Source organism: Erythrolamprus reginae, chromosome 1, assembly GCF_031021105.1.
Source record: "Erythrolamprus reginae isolate rEryReg1 chromosome 1, rEryReg1.hap1, whole genome shotgun sequence".
Lineage (NCBI taxonomy): Eukaryota > Metazoa > Chordata > Lepidosauria > Squamata > Dipsadidae > Erythrolamprus > Erythrolamprus reginae.
Genome location: NC_091950.1, coordinates 425654033 through 425672162, shown reverse-complemented (window position 1 = coordinate 425672162; position 18130 = coordinate 425654033). Strand labels below are relative to the sequence as shown.

The following is an 18130-nucleotide window of genomic DNA, read 5'->3' as shown; positions in this document are numbered from 1 at the left end:
ATGTGGGTCATAAAGCTTTCAACTCCTCACCCCGAAAAGACCCCCCCCCATGCTGGCTTGTTTGCTATGAAGAAAAACCTGTGTGTGTGTGTGTATTTTGAACTGTTGAAGAGAAAATGAAGCCTTTCCTCTTTTGAATCTCGAAGCCTTGGGAAACATTTGTGGATTCCAGTTGTGGGACCAGAGCACCTGCAAAGCCTTAGAGCTTGGAAAACACTGTTTGCAGAGATGAACAATGAAAGAGCCTGCAAGGGAAGAGCTGGGAAGGGGGGGGGGCTACATTCAGAGTATAAGACCCGCCCTAATTATCAGCCTCTTTTAGGGAGGGAAAAAGGTAGAAAAAGCTCCCACCTAAAGAGACACGGCACCTGTCCCCAAGGGCTGCAGAGGAGACGATTCCCATCTCACCTGGCTGAGCAGCTGCAGCAGGGAGGGCCCCAGGGAGAGCGCCTCTTCTGGGGGGCCCTCGGTGGCGTCGGGGGCCGGCAAGGGGCCGGGGGGCTGCAGGTGAGGGGGCTTCTGCAGATCCACCCGGATGCGCACCTCTCCAAGGCACAGGGCCAGGTAACGCCTGCGGAGGAAAGCAAACCAGACAGGTGGGAGGGGGGTGGGAGGGGGCTGGCTTCCCACCGCCCAGAGACAGAGATGGAGGGGGGGGGGCTCCTGTGCAGAGAACCATAGAGTCCCAGTGCTGGAAGGGACCCTCGGAGGCCATCTGGTCCGACTCCTGTCCAAAGCAGGTCCCTAAACTCTTCTTCATAACCTTCAGCAATGGAGCACCCACAATTCCATGAGTGAATTCATGGAATTCCTTCCTTCCTTCCCCTCTCTCCCCTTCCTTTTCTCCCTTCCTCCTATCTCTATTCCTTCCTCTGTTCCTCACCCCAGCAGCCCTTCCTTACCTCCCTCCCTCCTTCTTTCCTTCCTTCCTCTCCCCTCCCCTCTCTCTACCCTTCCTCCCATCTCTCTCTATTGCTTCCTTCCTTCCTCACCCCAACCCTTCCTTCCCTCCCATCCTTCCTTCCCCCCTCCCTTTTTCCTTCCTTCATTTTACAGGAGTCCTTCTTCCATCCCGGAGGAAGGGTGGTGCCCTCTTTTCTTGAAAGCCACCCCCTCCCCTGTTGATGGAGCCCCCACATAAAACCCCCAGGCCACATGGAGCTGCTCCACAAAAGCACCAGCAGGAAGTGCAGACAAGGGCAGCCGGATACAGGAGGGGCAGTTCTGGCATCGGCCAGGCCCCAAAGGGACTCTTGGGGGGCAGAGGAAGAAGCCCCCTTCCCTTCCCTCCTGCTTGGGGGACAGGAAGCCTTGCCCCCAGTTTGATGTCCCAAGAAAGGGGGCCAAGCTGGCTGGGAACTCTGCGGCAGTTAGCACACCTGCTGGGTCCAGACGTCTCCAACCCAGAAGCCCAAAAATCCCCACTTGCCCCTTTATCATTTATTTAGAGCAGTGTTTCCCAACCTTGGCCACTTGAAGATATCTGGACTTCAACTCCCAGAATTCCCCAACCAGTGAATGCAAATGCTGGCTGGGGAATTCTGGGATTTGAAGTCCAGATATCTTCAAGTTGCCAAGGTTGGGAAACACTGCTTTAGAGGGTCTCCAGTGAGAGGCCGGGAGGGGAGGGGGAGGAGGAGCCAGCCTTTTCATACCCCCTCCCCCATCTCAAAATCCACCCCCCACCAAACCCCAAAACGCCCTGGAGACTTACGGCACATCATTGTTCAGAAGTCTGCTGGAGATCCAGATGCTGTCAATCTCCTGAAATGATAGAACAAAGAGAGTGGGGAATGGTCCCTGGAGGTCTTCTAGTCCCACCCTTCTTGGGCAGGGAACCCTCGGCCAGGCCTTAAGGCTCCACGGTTGGACAGCCCTGGGCGAGGGTCTCCCGCTCTAGCAGAGGGCTGGACTAGAAGACTTTAAAGACTTTTTAAATAATACATACTTTTTAATAATTTAAAGACTAAATTACATTTATTATCTCTTGTGTTATCCGTTGCTGTGTTTTGCATTGTATTACATTGCCTATGATTGTACACTGCCCAGAGTCCATTAAGAGTTTGGAGGCATAGAAGTTAAATTATTTATTTATTTATTAGATTTGTATGCCGCCCCCCCCCCCCCCCGAAGACCCGGGGCCACTCACAGCATATAATATAAAACAATAAATACAAAGACAAATCTAACTAATTAAAACTACATAACCTAAAACCCCAATACTGTATATTAAAAATCAATCAAATAAATTCAGATCACATCCATACATCACATTTATTGGCCAGGGGGGGTCTAATCGCCCCAACCCTGGCAGCATAAGTCTTAAGAGTCTTGCGAAAGGCGAGGAGGGTGGGGGCAATGGGAATCTCTGGGGTGGGCTGATTCCAGAGGGCTGTTCATCTATTAAATGAAAGCAGGCTGGGGAATTCTGGGAGTTGAAGTCCACGTTTTAGTCCAAGTTTTAAAAATAAAGGTACTTTTTCAAGAGGCAACTGCACTTGGGGGGGGGGGTTGTTTTGTTTTTCAAAGATGTCTCTCATCTCATCCAAGAAACTCATCCTTTGGGACAATCATGACCCAAAAGTGATGACTGAGAATCCAAAGGAATGGTCCCTATCCACTCCAGACAAATGGTTGTCTAGTCTCTTCTTTAAAAATAATGGAGCATTCGGAACATCTGGAGGCAAGTTCTGACTGTCAGGAAGTTTCTCCTTGGTTCTAAGTTGCTTCTCTCCTTGTTTAGTTTCCACCCATTGCTTTTTGTTCTGCCCTCAGATGCTTTGGAGAATAAGTTGACTCCTTCTTCTTTGTGGCCACCCCTGAGATATTGGAAGGCTGCTATCCTGTCTCCCTGGTCCTTTTCTTTCTTTCTTTCTTTCTTTCTTTCTTTCCTTCCTTCTCTCTCTCCCTCTCTTTCTTTTGCTTTGAACAATAGGTTGACTCCCTCTTCTTTGGGGCAGCCCCTGAGATACTGGAAGGCAGCTATCATGTCTCCCCTGGTCCTTTTCTTTCTTTCTTTCTTTCTTTCTCACTTTCTTCTTCCTCCCTCCCTCCTTCCTCCTTCCTTCCTTCTCTCTCTCTCTCTCTTTCTTTTGCTTTGAACAATAGCTTGACTCCTTCTTCTTTGGGGCAACCCCTGAGATGCTGGAAGGCTGCTATCCTGTTTCCCCTGGTCCTTTTCTTTCTTTCTTTCTTTCTTTCTCTCTCACTTTCTTCTTCCTCCCTCCCTCCTTCCTCCTTCCTTCTTTCTTTCTTTCCTTTCTTCCTTCTCTCTCTCTCTCTTTCTTTTGCTTTGAACAATAGCTTGACTCCTTCTTCTTTGGGGCAACCCCTGAGATGCTGGAAGGCAGCTATCATGTCTCCCCTGGTCCTTCTATTCATTCAACTAGCCATGCAAAGTTCCTGCAATCGTTCTTCATATAATTTTTGCTTCCAATCCCCTGATCATTTTTGAAGCTCTTCTCTGCCCTCTTTCCGGAACCTCAAAATCTTTTTAGTGTGTGTGAAAACCAAAATGGGATGCAACGTTCCAACTCTACTCTTATCAAGACATTGCAAAGCAACGTTAGCTCTCAAATACTGGCAGAGGCCAAGGCCTCCCCCGTAGTCCTTCTCTTGTCTAGACTCAACCAAACCCAGTTCCTGCAACCATTCTTCATCTGTTTTAGTCTCCAGGCCTTTAATCGTCAGAGTTGCTCTTCTTTGCAGCATCTTGTCTCTATCGTGGTGACCAAAACAGGACGAAACATTTCAAGTGGGGTCTCGCCAAGACGTTGTGAAGCGGAATTGGAAGACTGCTGCCATGTGTCTCCTGGTCCATCTCGTCATTGAACAAGACTCTCCCCATTCTTCTTCACTGTTCATCCTGTGTTTTAGCCCCCAGTCCCCCAATCACTACAATTACTATTACTACTACTTTTTCCCCCTCATTCCTGCCACCCATCTCCTCCCACTTACGACTGCGTGACTCTCACTTGTTGCTTGTGTCCTTAAAACCTTTATTAATATTGATTGTTTCCTCATGGCTTTTTTGACCCCTGTGACCATCCTTAAGTGTTGGACCTCCTGATTCTTGGCAAATGCATCTCGTCTTTTAATGGACACTGAGAGCCTCTGCACCAAAGACACATCCTTTGTGCGTCCAATCACACTTGGCCAATAGAAAAAGAATTGTGTCCTATCTGCACTCTTTCCAGGGTCTCAACATCTCTGCACAGGGGGGGCTTGCAGGGGCCCTGGGCATCTCGTTGCCCCTTACTCAAAAGGGGCCGAGTGACCTGCCCAGCCCACCTCCAGCCCTGCCGGAACCATGCAGCTGCTTCTTCAACAGTGAGAGGGGTCGGCACGGACATGCAATAAATAATACTATAGATGAATAATGCCAATGATGGTGTCCTTGCAGAGGCCTGCCCAGGGGTGAACATCTGGGCATGGATAGCCTAGCGAAGAGGAGGTCCAGGGTGGACAGGAGAGCAGTCTTCCAATACTTGAGGGGCTGCCCCAGACAGGAGGGGGGTCAGGCTCTTTTCCAAAGCACCAGAGGGCCAGACCAGGAGCAACGGAGGGAAGCTGACCAAGGAGAGATTAAACCAGGAAATGAGGAGGAACTTTCTGACGGTCAGAGCGATCAACCGGTGGAATGGCCTGCCTGCAGAAGTTCTGAAAGACCCAACCCTGGACACCTTCAAGAAGAGACTGGACTGACATCTAGCTAGGATGGTGTAGGGCAGTGATGGCCAACCTTTTTTTCCCTTGGTGCCGAAAGAGCGTGGGCGCACACTATCATGCATGCGTGAGTGCCCACACCCATAATTCAATGCCCGGGGAGGGCGAAAACAGCTTCCTCCACCCCCGGAGGCCCCCTGGAGGCCGGAAATGGCCTGTTTCCCAACTTCTGGTGGGTCCAATAGGCTTATGTTTCTCTCTCTCCCCAGGCTCCAAAGGCTTCCCTGGAGCCTGGGGAGGGTAAAAACGCCCTCCCCCATTCCCCTGGAGGCTCCCTGGAAGCCACAAACGCCCTCCCAGAGCCTCCGGGTGAGCCAAAACGCAGCTGGCTGGCACACACATGCCCATTGGAGCTGAGCTAGGGCAATGGCTCACGTGCCAGCAGATATGGCTCCACATGCCACCTGTGGCCCCCATGCCACAGGTTCACCATCACTGGTGGAGGGTCTCCTGCACCAGCAGGAGGTTGGAGCAGAAGACCCACATTGTCCCTTGCAACACAAACTATAAATAAATAAAAATAAGGCCCCCACTCACCACCGTCTGCTGCTCCTCTTGAAACTTCAAGCTGAGGTTCTGGAGGCTGAACACCCAGAAGGACTGGATCTTCAACTCCGCCTGGAGTCGCCTTCGGCACCAGTTGGTGATGAGTATGTAGAGGAGCCACCTTCAAGGGAGGACGGAACAAGGGAACGTTGCCCTAAATGGCCCAACGCACCTTCCACCCACCCCCTTGTCCCCGGGCTGAACAACAGAATAACCGAGTTGGAAGGGACCTTGGAGGTCCTCTAGCCCAACCCCCTGCCCCAGCAGGAGACCTTATTATGCCACTTTTGTATGTGCCACCCCTGGAATATTGGAACCCCGCTACCGTGTGACCTCTGGGAGTCCTTCTTTTCATGGTTTATTATTAATTCATTCGACTTCCATGCCGCCCAGCCCCGAAGGCAAAAGGAAAAGAACAAGACGAGGAAGAGGGTGAAGTCCAGCAGGTAGTGGAAAGGCTCAGTAGTTTGGAGAACCGGCGGCACATACCACCCCTGGCTGGGCCCAGAGTGGGGAGGGAATAGAGACTGGGCAGTATCCTTTCCCTGCCACACCGTTGTTGGTTTTTTTTGCAAAAAGTTTTTTTTTCATACAAAAAAATAATAAAAACTTTTTGCAAAAAAATAGAGAAAAAGTCTATGCATGTACCTTACATGCATGTCAAAAAAACAGTGCCTATTTCCCCATTTTAGTCATTTCTATATTCATATGAATAGCTCTCATTACTCTTTCTCACTCCCCTCCTGCACTCTCCCTCTCTCCCACCTACCTTCCTCTCCCTCTCTCCACTCCACCTTTAACCCCCTCAAAAAAGTATTTCCTCCCTCACCTTCTTCACCTTCCCTTGAGTGACTTCTATTTTGTAAAGTATAAAAAAACCTCTTTATCTGGCAGACTGGTAACGTAGTGATTTTTAGTGTCCTTTCTCTGCTCTTACTTCATCTTTAACAATATTTATAACAATTATTTTTAATGATTGGTATACACTTTAATACTAGTATTTCCTATAGAAAATTATTTCTAATTTTGTCATCTGGGTTAAACCATTTATTTTCTCTTCTCTTCTTATTTTATTTTATTCCCAATCCTAATTATATATTGGCTTTCAATCCACTTATAAAACTTCATCCAAACCTTATAATACTCAGAATCGTATTTATTTATTTGTTTGTTTGTTTGTTTGCTTGTTTTGTCAAGTACTTATTGGTAGTATACAAAGATATAACAATGTTTATATCCATGACACTAGTAAGAGAGAAACATGAGGACAGGGGACGGAAGGCACGCTGGTGCACTTATGCAGGCCCCTCACTGACCTCTTAGGAATCGGGAGAGGTCAACAGTGGACAGTCTAAGAGTCAAGTTTTGGGGATTAAATGATCATACTACAGAGTCTGTTAGTGAGTTCCAGGCATCAACTACTCGGTTACTAAAGTCGTATTTCCTGCAGTCGAGTTTAGAGCGGTTTACATTAAGTTTGTATCTGTTGTGTGCTTGTGTGTTGTTGTGGTTGAAGCCGAAGTAGTCATTGACCGGAAGGACGTTGTAGCAGAGGATTTTATGGGCTGTGCTTAGGTTGTGTTTAAGGCAACATAGTTCTAAGCTTTCTAAACCCAGGATTGTGAGTCCAGTTGCGTAGGGGATTCTGTTGCGAGTGGAGGAGTGGAGGGCTCCTCTCGTAAAGTATCTCTGGACGTTTTCTATGGTGTTTATGTCCGAAACGCAGTGTGGGTTTTTCTTATCTTTAAGTCCCCTGCCACACCACGCTCACAAGCCATGTCTACAGAACTGGCGGTAAAAAAACTGGATCTCACCCCTGGCTAGCATTACACCTGCCCATTGGAAGTGGGGGGTGGGGTGTAGTCCCCAAAGGCCCAGCCATTCATTCCTGGACTTCACCTGTAGAGTTACACCTGTATGAACCTCATTGGGTCCCTTGGCGTTCTAAAAAGGCTCTGGTCTACGCTGCTTCCCTTGGGGGAAAAGGGGCCAGTGCAGGCACCCCCACGCCCACCGTCACTTTATCCGAAGAGCCAGGGTGGCAGAGGAGTGAAGACTGCAGGACTGCAGCTAATTCTGACTGCCAGCTGCCAGCAGTTTGGCAGTTCGGCCCCAAGTTTGATTCAGCCTTCCATCCTTCCGAGGTCGGTAAAGCATGGATGCAGATTGTTGGAGGAAATGTAATTTAATTTATTTATTTGACTTCTATGCCACCCAATCCCTTGGGACTCAGGGCGGCTTACAACAATATAAAATACAGAGGGGGCGGAGCCAACTGGGGAACAGAACGGACGGTGTGGAGCCGAGCTCCGCTAAACACCACCGTTTTTCAGGTTCTCTTTGGTCCCAAGGGGATCCCAGACCCTGCGAAAAAGGGTCTGGCGTTAAGGGGATACCGTCAGCTCGATTTGTGGTGGCAGCCCGATCGGCGGAGCGGACATTCCCCCCTACGACTGAGTGCCTGCAAGCTAGGAGCGTCATGGCGGCCTAGAGTGTTCCCAGCTGGTGGTGACTAAACTAACGCTAGCAAAGGCGACCGGGGTATAGGAGTTGACGAATAACATACCGGAGCTGGATTGAGCGTGAGATCTACGAATTTAACTTCCTTTTCCTCACATACGGGCTGGCGTCACTAGAGCTAAAAATCTAATAAGCAGCGACAAGAGAAGGAGGAGGGAGGAATTGACAGCTTCCCCCTTCCGGCTGGCGGCGAGCGTTTGTTTTTGAGTCACAATATCCATTTATGGAAGCTATCAATAACATCTTTTAAAGCGTATATCATTTACTAAGAAGACCTGACGCCCCGCGAGGAAATATAAAAATCCGAATGAACTTTTAAATGGTTAAATCTGGGATTTTCTAAAGAGGACTCAACGAGACTGCCGATTCATCCACTTCCTGGTTCCTGGTTCCTCTCTGGCCCTTCGATCTTGGTTATTGCTGCTGCGTCACAGGAGAGCGAGTTAAGGAAGTGTCGGCTTTCCCTTTTTTCAACTTTCTTGGTCTAGGAGAGACGGCGAGCGGAGGCATCTCTTTCATCTGATTTCGGGAGGGGTAGGCAGCAGGAGAGATCATAAGCGGCTGGAGCACCCCAGAGATTACTAAAGAGATCGGTCCTACTGACAACTGACTCAGCGATATAACGATCTCAAAACAACACCAGCGTGCCATATCAATGAAATCCTACCCGAACTCCAGGAAGTAAAGTTTGAAGTCTTAGAAGGGTTTGAAATTTAATTGTTTAATTGCACAAGTAACTCTTACGATCTATTGTCTCGCAAATTCCTAATCTCTATTATTATTTGAAGTTCTACACAAGGATTCTGTACTCTACCAAGTTTGTATCCCTCGACTCTATATCGTCATTATTTATATCAAATAACTTAAGGCCTTAATCAACTCTAATGTAATGAATTTATATGAATAAGCTTATTGACTTTACTATTTAATATATTATATATTATATTTAATATAACAAGACATTAACTGCTATTATTAATTTTTTGTATATATTAATTGATAATTATTGTCTTTCTGTAAAAAAAAAAAAAAAACTTAGATATAAGAATATTTGAATATATTATTAACTCTGCAAGTATTAACACTAAACTATAAAACTTGTACTGGGTATTTAATAGAAATAGAACAATAGAAATAGAAATATAAGATAAGATAAGATATATCTGCAACAATATTCTGAATTAATCTATATATATTACTCTGTCTTTGTTAATTAGTTATCGGTCAATAGTAAATGACATCTTATTTAGAAGCTTATTATAATTAAGATAAGGTAGTATTTACACTGTAACAGTTATATACTTTGTTTAACTTACATATATATACTTACTTAATAATTAATTAGTTCATAACCTGTTTGAACTCATTCCTTTTATCTTCCCCTACGTATTTATACTCTCTAGAGGGAAGAATTATTCTTAAATTTTCAAGGTTTAATATTGAGTCCAACAGGAATTGTTATCCTAATTACATATTACTTAAAATATACTGTTTTACTTTATTGATACCAAAATCTGGATCAGACCATCAAACAACTGTACCAGTGGGCAAATTGGTGGTCAGCTATAAAAATGACAAGCCTTTCTAATTTGTCTAGGCTAGGATCAGGGAAAAAATCAATCACCCACTCTACATCTGCGATACCAAGTCCCTCTACCCAGAGATCTCTCGACGATATGATACCTAGAGAGAGGTCTAATTCTTATAAAGATCTCCAAGCTACGCTGCTTCAAATGCAGGAGCTAATGTTGAAAAATCATCAGGATATTAAAAAAGAACTAGGTGAGGTGAGGAGTGACACAACCGAATTAAAAGAGTGGATGCAGAACATGGACAAAAAGCACGAGGCTTTTCAACAACAAATGACTAAACAAGAACAGAGGATACAGGTCTTAGAAGACAAAATAGACCAAGAGCACAAACAAATGGAAGACCTGACAGATAAATTAATCCACGCCAACAAAGATTTAGAGAACACAGTAATTCAATTAGAGAGCGAAAAAGCTAACCAATATCTCAGATTTCAAAATCTTAGGGAGGAAAAAAGTGAAGACCTACCAGATGTTATGGCCGATATCCTTTCCAAGGCTCTGGGCATTGAAAAGGATACAATGCTAAACGAAATCGATGAAGCCTATCGTATAAACACTAATTACGCTAGACGCCATAACCTCCCCAAAGAAGTTCACATCAAATTTATCAAAAAATCAGTCAGGGATGAAATCCTTCACAGAGCCCGGGAAGACCCTATAGAACATAAAGGGAGACAATTGGTAATATTAAAACAGGTCCCAAAACACGTCAGAGACCTTCGTAGGCCATACTCCTTTCTGTCAGCAAAACTGACCAGACACAATATAAATTTCAGATGGCTGGTCCCAGAGGGTATGCTGGTGACCTGGCAAGATAGGAAAATAAAAATTGACTCTGTCGAAAAAGCTGAAGAATTTTTCGACAAAAATTTCTCTACCGACCGAACTCCTGAAAATCAAGACGATACTGGAACAATGACCCTCCCTTCCACTAGTGTACAACCAATAGAACAGAGCCCAACAAGTTTAGAAAGAACGCAGGCTACTGATAAACTAACTTTAGGCAACAATGGCTATACAGGATACCCAAAAGAAACTAGAAGCACAAGGGCAACAAGACCCAAGTACAGATAACTTAAACTTGGCACAAGAAAAATTAAACAAAGGAATTGAACTATATTCAATTAACATAAATGGCCTAAATGCACCAAAAAAAAGAAGCCAAACTTTAAATAAAATTGCTAAATTAAACTGCGACATTATTGCATTGCAAGAAGTGCACATTAAAAAAAAATTTGAGCACCTACTCAAAAGGAATAAACTTGGAAATCTGTTTACGTCGCTTGCTGGGGAAAAAAAGAGGGGTGTAATATGTTATATCAATCCTAATATTCAAGCCGAATTGAAATATAAAGATAGAGAAGGTAGAATTTTAATCCTAGAACTTACTATAGAAAAAGACAAAATAACTTTAATAAATATTTATGCCTCGAATGAAGGCCAAGAAAATTTTTACAAAAAACTATTAATCACCATCAGAGAACATTCCTCTGAGAACATCTGCTTATTAGGTGACTTTAATGGCATAATTAGTACCGAAATGGACTATAAGAATGACAAAAAGACCAAACAAAAGAAAAGAATACTACCTAAAACTTTTTTCGATCTAATTAAAGAACTAAAATTGAAAGATAGCTGGAGGGACAGAAACCCCAAACTTAAAAAATTTACCTTTTATTCTGATAGGCATCAATCTTGGTCAAGATTGGATATGGTCTGGACGACAATAGAACTTAACACCAAAATTCACTCGATAGATATAGAACCTAATTATATTTCAGACCATAGTGCGCTCAAAGTTTGTTGGAAAGGGAATAAACAGAGTTGTAGATGGTCGCTTCAGAAATCTATTTTAAGTCAGGAAGACTTTAAGCAAAAACTTAAAACTGAAATGAACTATTTCTTCCAAGAAAACTCAAAAGAGGATACTAACCTTCAAAATGTTTGGGATACAGCCAAAGCTGTTATTAGAGGGATAGCTATTTCATTCATGGCTAGAGAATTTAAACAAAAAAAACAGAAGTTAGCTAATTTAGAAGAAGAGTATAGGGCTTTAGAAGAAGAACTCCAGAACTTCCCCACTAAAAAAGAAATCAAACAAAGTATGTTACATATTAAACACCAACTAAACTTAATCGACCAACAAAACTGGGCACAACAAATAAAAAGAACTAACCAACACAATTTTGAGAATGCCAATAAACCTAGCAAATGGCTAGCTAATAAGCTCAGGAAGCAAAAGGAAAAGAAACTGATAAACTGTCTAAAAAACAAAAATGGGGAACCATGTCATGACTTGGAAAGGAAAAAATCGATTGCTAGCGATTTCTATAGTAAACTTTATGAACATTCTGAAACTATGCAAAATAATACCCAAGACGCAAAAATTCAAGAAATCCTAGAACAGGCTAAACTCCCTAAAGTACCACAAGAAATGGTCAATATAATCAATAAACCGATTACTGAAACAGAATTAAAGGAAGTAATAAAAAATCAAAAAAACAATAAAGCTCCAGGTCCGGATGGACTCCCCACAGAACTTTATAAGGACCTTCCTAAAGAAATGGAAAAAGCCTTTTTAGAGACGTTAAATGAAGCTCTAGATAGTGGCAAAATCCCAAATTCATGGACAGAAGCAAACCTAGCGTTAATTCCAAAAAAAGATACAGACCAGACAGATATAGCTAATTATCGTCCGATCTCTCTTTTAAATGCCGATTACAAGATATTCACCTCTATCTTAGCGAACAGAATCAAAAGTTTTTAAAATTATTTTATACATCCAGATCAGAACGGTTTTCTCCCCGGGAGACAGTTAAAGAATAATATTAGAATAGTATTAGACACGCTCGAATACTACGAAGCCCATAATGAGAAACAAGTGGCGTTAATATTTCTCGACGCCCAGAAGGCCTTCGATAATGTGTCTTGGAAATTTATGATAAAACAGCTGGAGTATATGGAATTTGGCCCCAAATTTATTAACGCAATAAAAGCTATCTACTCTGTCCAATCGGCCTATATAATCCTTAACGGAGATACATCATCCAAAATCTCTTTGCACAAAGGCACAAGACAAGGTTGTCCACTGTCCCCTTTACTATTCATCTTAACTCTTGAAGTACTAACAAGAATAATTAGAGACAAGGAAGACATACGGGGTCTAAACTGTAAGAAAGAAATTTATAAACTCCAAGCTTTCGCAGACGATTTGCTATTTATCTTAGAAGATCCTTTAAAATCAGGTCCTAAATTATTAGAAGTTCTGGAAGAATATGGTACAGTGGCAGGCCTCAAAATAAACAAATCTAAAACCCAAATTTTAACCAAAAACATGCGACAAGCACAAAAAGATATCTTATCTGCTAAATTAGACATTCAAATTGTCACAAAAATCAAATACCTTGGCATCATTCTAACAAATAGAGTGTCAAGCTTGAAATCAAATAATTACGATACATTACTGGATAAGATAAATAAAGACCTGTCAAAATGGAGGAATTTACAACTATCTCTCCTTGGGAGAATTGCAGCCATAAAAATGAACACTCTGCCTAAAATATTGTTTTTATTTCAAACTATCCCTATACAAGTTAAACAGGACTTTTTTACCAATTTGAATAAAATAACCAACAAATTTATCTGGCAAAACAAACGGCCTCGAATTCGACTAAAATACTTACAAGGGAAAAAAGAAGAGGGCGGTCTGGCCCTTCCAAATTGGAAGAACTACTATACTGCTGCATCGCTAGACTGGACAAGAGATTGGATGAGTTTATTAAATACTAGACTTCTTAAATTAGAAGGCCACGACCTCCATGCAGGGTGGCATTATTATCTCTGGGACGAAAAGCCGTCAACCCACAAATACTTTTCCAACCATCTGATTAGAAAATCGTTAATTGGCACCTGGAAAAAAACTAAAACTAAATTTTACAAAGGAATTCCCATGTGGTATGCTCCTTTAGAAGCCTATGTACATCCTAATCTACATAAGAATAATAATATATTAAGATATAAAGACATTTTAAACCCAAATGGGACAATTAAAACAAGATTAGAACTTGAAGATTTGGGCCAAAAAGTGGAATGGTGGGAATACCTTCAGATCCAGACCAAATTTAACAAAGACACCAAAAATTCCGGGATTACCAAAAATGCTTTGTTAGATAAGCTATGTATAGGCCCACAAGATAAGATAATCAAAAACTTCTATGGCTATTTAAATTACAATGATCTGGACTCCTTTAACCAAAAATCCAATGTTAAAAAATGGCACCTAGACCTTAAAAAAGAGATAAAAGAGGAGGAATGGCAAACACTTTGGACAAGGAACTATAAACTGACAATTGCCACCTCTTATAAAGAAAACCTGGTCAAAATGTTTTATCGTTGGCATATTACCCCAATTAAACTAACCAAAGTGAACAATAAACTTTCACCAATCTGTTGGAAATGTCAACAAGAATTGGGTACATATTTTCATTTATGGTGGGAATGCAGTAAAGCCAAACCCTATTGGGAGATGATTGGAAATTGGATTGAAGAAATATTAAATTTGACGTTCGACAAAACCCCTGAATGTTTCTTACTAGGTATAATTAGGCAAAAACTGTCAAAACCACAAGCTCATCTTATCATCCACTTAACTACCGCAGCAAGACTAACATATGCGCAGTGGTGGAAAAATGAAGATCTTCCCCCAAAAGAAGCAATACTTAGGAAAATAATGTACTGCGCAGAAATGTCGAAACTGACCCTATTAGTCAGGAACGAACCGCTAGATACATTTAACAGTTGTTGGGACCCTCTATACAAATGGTTAGAAAATATCAGAGAGACCAATTGGCTTTAAGAAGGTTTAAAACCAAAAAAAAAAAAAAAACAAACCATGAACTGTCACAAATCCGGTATAACGTATTTCATTATCTAATATTATTACATGAGATTGTATATGTATTTAACTACCTAAACCTATCATTATTTTTTGCGAACTTTCTAACAATATATGTAAATACAACGCTGGCTTCTAACACTTTTGGATAACTTATTTGAAATATGTTAACTGAGCAAAAATATCTAGATCTAATTTTCGTTTTCAATTCAACTCCCCTGCCTATTCGCCGATACTGTTATTAGTTTTGTTTTTGTTTGTTCTGCTTGTTTCTTTTTTTTTTTTTTTTGTTTTTTTTTTGTTATCCTTTTTCTTTATATATGATATGCCCCGCATTGTAACTTGTATCATATATTGTATATATCGATGTATATGTCTATATTTTAATAATAAAAAATTAAAAAAAAAAAAAAAAAAACAATATAAAATACAGTGATAAAAAAAACATCAAATATTAAATACTAAAAAACAGTAAAACCTATTATAAAACCCAATAAAGCTGTCCAATCAAAACTGTCCATTAAAAATTCACTGTAAACTGCTTAGAGAGGGCACGGTGAAGAGTATATAAGTCTAAGCGCTATTTCTATCTTTTTATGAGACGAAACTGGGCATTTTTTAACCTTTTTATGAAATAACTAATTTCTTCTTACAAAAATGTAAGGTGGACAACTCACACACCTCATTAATGTAGAGGTACCATTGATTTTTTCCCCATTTGCTTATTTATTTTATTTATTTTCTTAATTCATTATAATCAACCTAAAATAGTTTATTTAATGACGGTTTGAAAGGGCAGCGGCACTGAAAAAATAACTTATGACCCTGTTTCACACTTATGACCGTCGCAGCATCCCCAGGGTCACATGATCAAAATTCAGACACCTGGCAACTGACTCATATTTATGATGGTTGCAATGTCCCTGGGGGGGGGTGTCATGTGACCCCTCGTGCAAACAGTCCATGGGAAGCCAGATTCACTTAACAACTGTGTTTCTAACTGAACAACTGCAGCCATTTGCTTAACCACTTGCGGCAAGAAAGGTCATAAAATGAGGCAAACTCGATGCTCAAAGTGCTCACGGCCAAACAACATTTGTACCTCTCCACCAAAATGGGGGCATATTTTCTATATACCATTTTAACTTAAGAGCAGCATATCTATATATTATAAAGTAATTTTAATTGCATCGAGCACAGTTATGTGTGGTGTGAATGTTTAATGCTATGTTGTTATAAAAATCAATTAAAAAAATTTATATTGAAAAATGAGGCAAACTCACTTTAACAAAATTTCTCGTTTAGCAACAGCAAAGTTGGGGTCCATTGTGGTTATAGCTTGAGGACTAAATTGTAAAGAAGAGGAACCTAGACACTGCAGGGGCAGCTGTAGAGCAGCAGAACCCCAAAGCACAGGGGCTGCTCCACCTTGGGCTACGTGAAGACTTCAACTCCCAGAATCCTCTCAGGCAGCTATGCTTCCTGATCTGAGATAGGATGGCTGGAGAATTCTGGGAATTGAAGTCCACAAGGCTTGAAGTGGCCAAAGGGTGGAGAGACCCCCTGCGTAAGCACAGCAGTGGACACGAGCAGTGCAACAACGACAACAACAACAACAACAATAATAGTTCAGAGCATCTGCACCAAGATAAATTCCTTGTGTGTCCAATCACACTTGGCCAATAAAATTCTATTCTATTCTATAATAATAATAATGATAATAATAATAATAATAATGATGATAATAATAATAATAATAAAATAGTTATTATTATTAATTAGATTTGTATGCTGCCCCCTCCGAAGACCCGCACAGCTCACAACAGCATCATCATCATCATCATCATCTCTGCTCTCCTCCCCCCCTCCAGGCAGAGCCAGCCAAGATGCCCCCCCTCCCCCACCCCCCTCCCCGCCCGCAGGCTCTCTGCCCCCCCTCAGAGGCCGCTGCTCCTTCCCAGCAGGGGCGGTGGGGGGGGCCGAGACGGACAGGTGCGGGAAGTGGACCCACAGGTGGAGACAGGGAGCAGGGAGGGCGGGGGAGGAGGAGAGGGGGGGGGAGAGACTCGGGCCCCCCAGGGAGTGAGGGGGGCAGGGGGGTCCCTGGGGGGGAGGGAGGGGGGAGGGGAGAGGAGGGGGGGTTGCAGGAGAGACCCCCCCCCGTCCAGCCTACCTGCCCAGGCAGAGGCCGCCCAGCAGCACCAGCAGCACCAGCAGGAGGGCGCCCAGCACGGGGACCGCCATGGGGGGGGGGGGGCGCAAGGGGGCGCGCTCCAACCGCCCGTCACCGGCGGCGCCTGGGGCGGGGCCAGCGGGAGCGCGCGCGGAGGAGGCGGGGCCAGGGCTGGCAGCAGGGCGACGCGGCCATAGGCTGGCGCAAAGGAGGGGAGGAGCGAAGAAGGCCCCGCCTCTACAGCCTAGCGCCGCGGGGAAGGCGGGGACAGAGTGTTTATTTTTCTCCCCGGCAAAGCTTCCGGCGGGCGCTGCGTTGATGCTGCTCGCCTTCCGGGAAGGTTTGCATGGGGATCCCTAGTACGCACGCGCGGGGGAATACTCGCCTTGAGCATGTTGGGAGAGCGAGTTCTCTTGCTTGGACTGCCTACTACCGGTGGGCCGGCGTTTCGTAATGAGGGCGTCACGTAGCTGGCTAGAGGATTCTGGGAGTTGAAGTCCACGCACATTCAAGGGACTAAGGTTCAGAAAGAGGAGCAACATGACCCTATGGGGGGGCCAAAATCCCTTTTTCTTTCTTTATTATGAAATTTATTTGCCGCCCCTCTCCTGTTCAACCTGTCCTGCAGCCCCTTTTCCCATGAACCCTTCTTGTGATCGTTGGTCATCCAATCAGCCAGACAGTCAAACTGGATTTGGCAATTTTGCCTCCCTATCCATCCCAGGGAGCTGGGGTGGGCAGGTGGTAGGTACGACCACAATTGAGCCAAAAAGTTCTTGTCACTAAGAGAACATGGTTGTTAAGTGAGCTTTGCCCCATTTTGTGACCTTTCTTGCTGCAGTTGTTAAGTGAATCACTGCAACTGTTAACTTTCTAACATGGCTGTTAAGTGAATCTGCCTTGCGCATTGACACTGGTTGTCAAGGTCACAAAAAGGAGCACATGACCCCAGGACACTGTGACCATCATAAATATGCAGTTTAATGTTTCCAAATGTCAAATAATGCACTTGGGGAGAAGGAATCCTCAATCTGAGTATTGTATTGGCAGTTCTGTGTTAGCAAAAACTTCAGAAGAGAAGGATTTAGGGGTCATGATTTCTGACAGTCTCAAAATGGGTGAGCAGTGTGGTCGGGCAGTAGGAAAAGCAAGTAGGATGCTTGGCTGCATAGCTAGAGGTATAACAAGCAGGAAGAGGGAGATTGTGATCCCCTTATATAGAGCGCTGGTGAGACCCCATTTGGAATAATACTGTGTTCAGTTCTGGAGACCTCACCTACAAAAAGATGTGGATCAAATTGAACGGGTCCAAAGACGGGCTACAAGAACGGTGGAAGGTCTGAAGTATAAAACGTATCAGGAAAGACTTCATGGACTCAATCTGTATAGTCTGGAGGACAGAAGGAAAAGGGGGGACATGATCGAAACATGTATGCCGCCCCGAGTCTTCGGAGAGGGGCGGCATACAAATCTAAGTAATAAATAAATAAATAAATATATTAAAGGGTTAAATAAGGTCCAGGAGGGAAGTGTTTTTAATAGGAAAGTGAACACAAGAACAAGGGGACACAATCTGAGGTCAGTTGGGGGAAAGATCAGAAGCAACGTGAGAAAATATTATTTCACTGAAAGAGTAGTAGACCCTTGGAACAAACTTCCAGCAGATGATGGTTGGTAAAT

General features: G+C 43.4%; 1 protein-coding gene across 1 annotated transcript in view; it reads right to left on the bottom strand.

Moving 5' to 3' along the window:
• Positions 1 to 16574, bottom strand: part of BLTP2 (bridge-like lipid transfer protein family member 2) — a 67853-nt gene extending 51279 nt beyond the window's left edge. The window contains exons 1-4 of the mRNA XM_070735490.1: positions 16451 to 16574; positions 5263 to 5392; positions 1715 to 1764; positions 409 to 571 (exon numbers count right to left, since the gene is read on the bottom strand). Coding sequence (XP_070591591.1) covers positions 409 to 571; positions 1715 to 1764; positions 5263 to 5392; positions 16451 to 16521 — 414 coding nt within the window. The 5' untranslated portion in view covers positions 16522 to 16574. The remainder of the gene's footprint in view (positions 1 to 408; positions 572 to 1714; positions 1765 to 5262; positions 5393 to 16450) is intronic.
• Between the last annotated feature and the right edge of the window lie 1556 nt (positions 16575 to 18130).